This window comes from Neospora caninum, chromosome X (assembly GCF_000208865.1).
Source record: "Neospora caninum Liverpool complete genome, chromosome X".
Lineage (NCBI taxonomy): Eukaryota > Apicomplexa > Conoidasida > Eucoccidiorida > Sarcocystidae > Neospora > Neospora caninum.
This window is the reverse complement of record NC_018396.1, coordinates 1,195,391-1,203,640: the sequence shown is the minus strand read 5'-3', so window position 1 is coordinate 1,203,640 and position 8,250 is coordinate 1,195,391. Positions and strand designations below refer to the sequence as shown.

At 60.0% G+C, this 8,250-nt stretch overlaps 1 protein-coding gene across 1 annotated transcript; it reads right to left on the bottom strand.

Annotated features, from left to right (window-relative positions):
• Nucleotides 1-2,410: 2,410 nt before the first annotated feature.
• Nucleotides 2,411-6,403, bottom strand: NCLIV_046220 (hypothetical protein; the record flags this gene model as incomplete). Its single annotated transcript, XM_003884172.1, has 1 exon — nucleotides 2,411-6,403. The coding sequence occupies one exon, from the start codon at nucleotides 6,401-6,403 to the stop codon at nucleotides 2,411-2,413; it is 3,993 nt and encodes a 1,330-aa protein (XP_003884221.1).
• Nucleotides 6,404-8,250: the final 1,847 nt, after the last annotated feature.

Genomic DNA, 8,250 nt, shown 5'->3' with positions numbered 1-8,250 from the left:
TCCGTTGCCAAAGGGCCTCCCTGTTGTTTCTTGTACGACCACGGTGTCGACGAGGAATTCCTGGGGAGTCGGACGGGGCTCGATTTCGGCAACCCGGCGCCGGCCAAGCAGCAGCCAGCTAAGGCCAGATTGCCGCCGAACAATGCCATCTTCGCCATGGGGAGCAATATCGATTTTGAAATTGTTTTTTCGGCTGACACCGCTGCACGTCCTCAGGTAGACTCAGAGAGGTTAGCAGGTTTCTACCCAAATACAGGGTGGTCTCTGTCTCTGTGTAAAAGCACGGCAGAAGAAGTGAACCTGCAACCTACGGCGACTGGGAAAAGAGGAAGGAGTGCTGAGGCAATTCTGATCCTCTCTGCAGAGAAAATAATTGCTTTTTCGTGTTGCATCAACTTTCGTCTCTGAAAGTGACTCTTGTCTGAACCGAGACAGGAAAACGTGCTTTCTTATACATTATCACCCCGTTCTTCCTCAGGAGCGTGCAAGGCCACATGTCTCTTGTGCCTCGTTGGCGTATGTGAGATGAGTACCGGAGAGCGCACTCCCTTCGTTTCGAGGGACAGCATTTCTTCGGCTTGCTGGTCCTGGAGAGGTCACGTTCATCATTGCCTCTCCAGTTCGTGCTCTGCGCCTATGCCGGTTCCGACACTTGCTCGATTTCGTTCGCCACAAGGCATCCCTATAGCGCAGGAGGCACGACCTGCATTCTGCTTGTTTCGTACCACAATCGGAGCAAACCCGGTTAAAGTAGCTGGAGGAAGTGCAAAAGAACTTTATTTTTTTCACGTTGCTCTGCATCAGGCTCACTGTTTCTGCATCGAAACGAGCTGTGCACCTATCGAAAAATATACGTCACAGATGCTGCGCCTGGGGAAAACGCGTTCGACAAGAGGGCTGGCGACGAAAGGTGCCCATCTGTCTTACTTGCCCCGAGTTTTTCCTTGCGGAGTCAGACCGAGGCGAATAACAATGCACGATCCTTTTTTCGAGAACAGGACACGGAAGCTCCGCAAACGGTTCTTCATTCTGAAACAAAGGGAAGGCGTGACGAAAGGGCCTTGGGAGGTGGAAGAAAGAAATCACTTTGCAAACCGGTTCACTCTTGGCTTATTTCTGTGGAGTGTGCAGAGCGTACAAATTGAGTGGCAACCGTATGCTAGTCTTCTCAAAGGGATGTACGCGACGCACGGCAGAATCTGGGTAGCCCCAGTACAGCCGGGGCACAGAGTTGGCGGAACGCAGGCAAAGCCATGGAGACCGAAAAAAAAGAGGACACGGAGAGAAGCGGACAGCGAAGACGTCGGGCAGGACACGTAACAGAAGGAACGACTCTGCCGAAAACGCTTTGCTTGAATGGGAAACAGTTTCCTCTGCGTTGTTCCCCTTTTGTATCTCCTGCGTGTCGGAGTGACACTAGTTCTAGACTTGCCTCCCGCGCTCACCCTACCAGGTTTGCCCCTCCCCTCGCTGCCTGTTTTGGCTCCCAATCGCCTCTCGGTGCGAAGACACGCCTCACCTAGAACACATACGTATGTCGAACCCCCTTTCTCTCCTCGTGGCCTCCCATTCGTTTCTCTGGTGTTTCACTAAAACTGTTCGACTTTCTTTCTCCCTCGCCTTCATCTTTCCGTCTCGGCCTATCCTTCGCGCTCGTCGCCTCTCCGTCGCTCTTTCCTTCCTCCTGCCGACTCTCCATATTGCGCCAGGATGGGAGGGTCGAGCGAGACGGCAAACTGCGGGCCCCCGGGGGAGCAGAGACATCGAAACAGCGCTAGGGGATCTCCCCGTTTTGCGCTGCTGCAGGAGGGGCGCTCAGGTTCCGCCTTGTCCAGGGTTGGGGCCGAAGACAAACCGAGGCACGCACCGGAGACACCTGACGCCGTGCCTGTGTGCGCGACCCGTGGGTCAGCCGGCGCATGCATAGTGAGTGACAACTACCGTAGCATCCGTTGGCGCCTGTTGGGCACACGAGAAAGACTCGCCGTCCTTCACTGCCGCTGAGAGCGAAGAGGCTGACGGTGCAGGCGGCGAGAAGGTAGACGAACTCGAAATGGCGGCAGGACCCGAAGAGGGCCCCGCAAAGACAGAAGCCCCCGCCGCATTGTGTGTTTCGGGTTTTCCGATGCTTAAGGGAGAATCTGCGTTCAGCGTCGACTTTCCCCTCCGACGCCAAGGTGGCTGTTGGCTCCAGCCTTCTCACAGAGTGTCTGTTCGTTCTCTCCCTTTTCCTCCCCTCTCTGGCCATCTGTCTTTTGGTGCTCCGACCCTACGGCCTTTGCTTCTTCCTCTGCTTTCTTGTGGACCTCGGCGCCTCCCACTGCTTTCGCCTGGTCCACCCCCCTCGCTCGGGTCTTCTCTTCAGGCCCCCGGCGTCCGCTTCGCCTTTCGTCTTCCTTCCCGTCGTCGCTCACGTGTCTTCCCCCGCTGTTGGTTTTGCCGCGTTTTTTTTCTCTTCAGCTTCTCCGCCTTCAGCTTTGCCTCCAACTCCACTGCTCGTTCTGCGCCTCTTGCCGCCTTGGACCCCTTCTGCGCCTGCACTGCCCTCGCCAGTCGCACCGGAGACAGTCCCCTTCTTCCCGGGCCCCCAAAGGTCCACGACGAACCCCCGAGTGCCGCCGAGAACCCCCCCGCCTGCATCGCCGTACGGCCGGGTCGTGTAATACAAAACGAGGACTTGCATGCTGAGGGCTCTGGACCACTGGTGGACGGCGGCGAGAGTTAGGTTTGGACTGAACGGTTTTCGGTGTTCCTTCGAATAAAAACGAATCTGTAGACCTTCGCCCGACCCAGAAAGGCTCGCCGCCGGTCCCCCCTGGCTCGTGCCTCGCCCCAGGTCCCTTTCTTCAGCTCCCCCTGCGAGGCCCGAGTCGCCGCCTCGCAAGTTCCCGCCCAAGGGAGACGCCGCAGCTACCAGAGAAGTCGCGGAACGAGCCGCTGCGTTCGTCTGTGCAGGAGTGGGAGGCAAACTTGACGCGCTCGAAACGGCGCCGGCCTGACAAAGAAGCTGAACGCTAGCAGATGACGGCAGACTTGGCGTCTCCGAAGCTGCGCTTTTATCGGAATTGACGCGGCGGTCTGTCGAAGCCGAACTGCTCGCCGGCAGACTCATGAGCGTCGACTCCGCCAGCTGTGTGGCGACGTATCTGGCGAGTTGCAGGACCGTGATGTCTCCTGCTTTCTGCGTCGAGAGACGGCGACGTGGCAAAAACGGCAAGCGCGGCAGAGAGGGGTCCGGGAGGAGTTCGAAGTGCAGCCGGCCGTCGGTAGGGACGCGCGCGAGGTGCGCGTCGATTTCCTGTCTCTTGCGTCGCAGCGCCTGCCTCTGGAGCCTCAGGAGGGCCCTGAGATTCGCCCCACCCACGCCAGCGAGGCTGGAGGAGACAGTCGCTGCTTCGTCGCCCCACCCACGCAAACACGCGGCGAGAAGCTCCCCACGGAGACCAGGCCCGGGGAGCGGCCGCCCCGCAGCGCCGGCGAGCCATTCGGCGGAGCGAGAAGAAAGCGAAGAAAGGGAGGAAGACTGAGTGGTCAGGCGCTGGCCCTGGGCAGTCACGAGACAGCCGTCGGACCCCACAAACGGCGGCAGTGGCTTCGAGCGGAGTCGAACAAGAGAGGAAAGGACGGAGCCCGTGTTGGACTTGGCAGACGGAAGGGAGGTGGACGAGAGCAGGGAGTAGAGCGACGACCGCAGCGACGTTCTCGAGCACGGCCTTTGCCGCCTTCCCGACCGCTGTCTATCCTGCTGGTTCTGCCGGTGGCGTCTCCGGTTGCGACTGGTTGTGAAGAGGGAGTCGCTCTCGTCGCTGTTTTCTCTGCTCGCCTCGAATCGCTCGCCTCGCTCATCTCCGTTGTCGTCGTCTTCGTCTTCGTCCTCTTCGTCGTCCTCCTCCTCTCTGCCGCGCGCGCCCTCCCCTCGCCCCCCACCGCGGCTCTCATCTTCCTCGCCCTCGTGGTCCTCCGCCCCTCCACCGTGCTTCCCGCCGGGGGATGCCAGGAAGCGCGCACTGGGCGTGCGCATGCGCAGATTCGACAGCGTGATGAGTTCCGTGTTCTTCGCCTCAAAGGCGCGGACATCGGGAAACAGCTTGTTGAGAATCCGCTCGAATGTGGGGTCGGGGCGAAGGGCCCGGCGACTCGCCACGTGGATGCGACACTGGGGACACTCGCGGAGGCCCGTGCGCACGCACTTCTCGATGCAGTCGGCGCAGAATCGATGGAGACAGTCCTTGACCACGACGACGTTCTGGAAAATCCCCATGCAGATTGGGCAGCTCAGGTCGCACCGCAGTTCGCTCTCTCCCAGGCTCGTTTGCCGACTCAGACGCGCATCTGCAATGCGACGCGGTTCCGCCGTCGCCTCATAGACGGAGATCCCAGGCGGCAGAGACCGCTCCAAGGCCGCGTACTCCTCCCGCGACCGACCCCACAGCGTCCCGTGGGCTCTGTCGTGCGCCAACCACGCCCGGCTTCGGGCGCTCATGGCCGGAAGACCCGGAGACGCCGAAGAAACCGACGGGACCGGAGACGATGCAGAAGATAAAACAGGCTGCGAGGCAGACACAGAAAGTGATAAGGAAGGCAGAGACGAAGAAGACGAAGACGAAGACAAAGTGGAGATTGGGGAGGAGTCGCTCGAAAGCGGAAGACGTTGACGCACTCGTGCTTCAGACTCCACGGGCTGCTGTGGAGGCGCCAGAGGAGCCGAAGCCCCCGCAGACCCGCAAGCTGGCAGCGACGGAGGCTCGGCAGCAGGAGTGGCTGAACTGCGACCTAAAGCGAGAGTCGCCGGCCTGTCCGCCGTCACAGAAGCAGCAGATGCTGAAGAAGAGACAGAAGAAGGGACAGGGGAAGAGACAGAAGAAGGGACAGAGGAAGGGACAGAAGAAGGGACAGAGGAAGGGACAGAAGAAGGGACAGAAGAAGGGACAGAAGAAGGGACAGAAGAAGGGACAGAAGAAGGGACAGAGGAAGGGACAGAAGAAGGGACAGAGGAAGGGACAGAAGAAGGGACAGAGGAAGGGACAGAAGAAGGGACAGAGGAAGGGACAGAAGAAGGGACAGAAGAAGGGACAGAGGAAGGAGGGCTCTTGGCGCCGGAAAGGAATGGGGGAGGCCGGACACCGGCCGGAGAGAGTGCCTGAGGAAACCAGCGAGAAGTGGGTTTTGCGCCAGCCTCAGTTCCACTCGCTCCTCGTCCGGAGAGGGGTGCCGACGAAATCCCAGGGGTCTCCTGTGTCTCCGTCACCGGGTTCGCACGAACAGAGAGCTGACCACTCCCCCCATTGGCTGGTTTCTCCCGGTCTGCAGCGGTAAACGTCGAGGCCAGGTGGGGCCGTGGAGCCCCCGGGAGGGTCGGGGCCTGGATGGCGCCGACAGCGGACTCCGACAGCGCAGTCGGTGTCTCCACGCGGTGACGCCCACTCTGCACGCGAGCTGAGCCGAGATCTTGCACGCTCTTCGGCGAAGGCAGTCCGGTAGGCGTCGAAGATCCTGCGGGGGCCGGAGCATTGAACGCGGCGCCGACGGTTCCTGGTCCCTTGGCTGGCAGGGGCTGCGGGCGAAACGGGGCGACGGCGACACCTGTTCCCGCGGGTGGAGCCGAGGCGGGAGATGGAGACGCCGTGGAGGTCGGCGCTTTTCGTATGGCGAGGAGATGTGCGTCTCCGCGGGTTTGGTTCAACAGGGTAGAAGCAATGACGCGGCCATGGGCATTGCCGAGCAACTCAGCTGCCGCCGGATTGAACGCCGGAAGTACGGCGTCAAAGAGCGGCCTTGCGGAGCTGGGAGCGCTGAAGCCGAGGGGGACTGTCCCCGCCACTCCCCCAACCACGGCCGGCGGCACGACAACCCGCACAGTTCCCTCCGAGGGCCTCACTGCTGGAGTCGACACCACGTGGGGAACGACACCAGGCAAGACAGTGGAGATGCCCGGAAGCCTTCCGACGGCAGGAGTTCGGAACTGGCTAGGTGCGTTCGCGGAAACGAGCCCAGAGGGAGCAGCAAACAGAGGAGAGGCCGCGCTCGAGATCTGCATGGAGGGAAGAAAGCCGACTCCATCGGGCGTGCTGGACCGCCTGGAGTCTCCTGGCCTTCCACCTCCAGCAGGCGCTGCCCCGGCAGCCGTTGCCTGGGCTCCAACGGCAGCCAGCACCCCGCCGACCGCGGGGACACCCAGAGTCGGAGGGACGCCCTGGGGGATCCCAGCGCCTGGAGCGCCCCCAGAAAGGAACGAAAGGCTGGCGGCAAAAGGAGGATGGAGTTTCTGAGCGCCTTCCGCGTCTCCCTTCTCCGGGCCTTGGAAACGTAGCGAGTTTGAGGGGTTTGCCACAGGGATCCCGGGAGACGTCGCTGGCGACTGCCCGGGGCGGGCGTTGCCACCCTCTGGGCGCTGCACGGACATTCCTTCCCCTGTCGTCGGTTCTCGCCCCGCAGCTCTCCGTCTTCCCCACGCTGGGAGTGAGGGGTCGAAGCAGAAAAGTGGAACGCAAGACGAGGCGAAGAGGCAGCGCAAGACGTCACGCGTTCCGGAAGCAACAGTCGTGACTGCGGCAGGAGAGGATCTTTGTTTCGCCTACGGGAAGGCAGAGAGTGCCGCGGGAAGAACTGCGACCGCCGGCTGTCAGAAACCAGGGACAGAACACACTCAACTTCAGAGCGTTTCGACCGGAACGGAGACCCCGGCCTGTGCAAACGGGATGACTGCGGTCCTGAGAAAAGAGACAAAGGAAAGAAAAAACACGGGGACACGAAGCGAAGGTGAGCAGCAACGGGGAGTGCGCTCGGCGGGGACGAGGCATGCGGAGGCGAAGACGAGCACGGGAGACGGAGAGTAAAGAGTGAAATTCCTCGAGGAAACAACGAGAACCAGCCAACTTTGACTGCAACAAACGACCGGGAAAGAAGCGCGCTTGGATCGACAGAGGCAAAGACCGAAAGAGCGGGGAAAACGAACAGCGACAGCAACTGAAGCCGGTCAAAAAGCGGCACAGGAGGGCGATGGCGGAAGTGTTTCTTCTGGCGATGCTCCTCACCGAAGCGGGCACGCAATTCATCGCCAGCGTCCCCTTCGCTCGAAAACACGTCTTCTCATTTCTTTTCTGTTGTCCAGATCCACCCGAAAAATCCGCGAGCCGTTCACGGCGCGGTTTCGTGCAGGCAGGAGAGACTGCATGCAGCTGTGAACGGAATCGTTGCTCGGCGGGCGGGTCCGTTTTTGTGTAGGGCTCGTCCTTTGGGTTTCGCGAAAAACAAAGAGGCTGCCCCAGAAACTTTTCATTCGCGCCTCCTTTTCCGCCCTAAGCGGTCCAGACCGAAACAGGCCCTTTTCCACAACAGGGGAAGCCTCGGGTGTATGTACAGTGGCGGGCCTGTGCGGCTCTCCGGCGCCAAGCAGATGCCGTTGCCAGGAGGTCGAGCCTGTCTTGTCCACGAGCGGAAATCCAGGGACTCGAGATGGCGAACAAACACCTCATTTCAGCAGGCAAGAGAGGCGAAACACAGCAAAGAGGAGATGTGGAGAGAGATGCGGCACCACACTCGAACGCTGCTTACGCGAACCAGTGCTGAGGGACTGATAGCTCATAGATGTGTGGCAACGAACGGCAGCAGAGAGAAGCGCACCAGAGCGGCTGCCGATGTTGATAGGAACAGTGGGAAAATGAGGGGAAGCGAAAGGAACAAACACACAAAGAGAGGAGCGGAAAGCGACTCAAGAAGGGCGCGTTCGAGCAAGCTGTGTTGCTGAAGGAAGAGTTGTCTTTGAATGTGAAGATGAGTGCCATCCGCAATGCATATATCCCACTTATTTCATAACCTCTTTTCATAACCCATGCGGAATAACCTTAATGTCCTGCCTTGTAGTACTTCACTCAGTTAAGTCGCGGGAGGTCTGCTGCGTTGTACCAACGGACCTAAAGTCGTTCCCGCGACTGTTCGCTCCCGCGTGTGACGGGAATCGGCCAGTTTGTAGAAGTAGGGCAGCCTCACCCTCTGCGGGCCCTCTGGGGTGACACTCGGAGAAACATTTTTCAGGAAACATGACAACTGCTGAAGAAAGCCGAGAGAGGAGCTGAGGAAACTTCTGCATATCACGCATGCAAGCACCTGTAGGATTTGTGTCCCAGTTCTGTCATCCGGACAAAGATATTGGAGAAGCCAAGCATGAGACTGCAGCTGCGCCAGGCAGCACTTTGTGATGTCTGTGTGTTGCTCGTCACGCCTCTTGCTCCCTCTTTTCTGTGCTGTGTA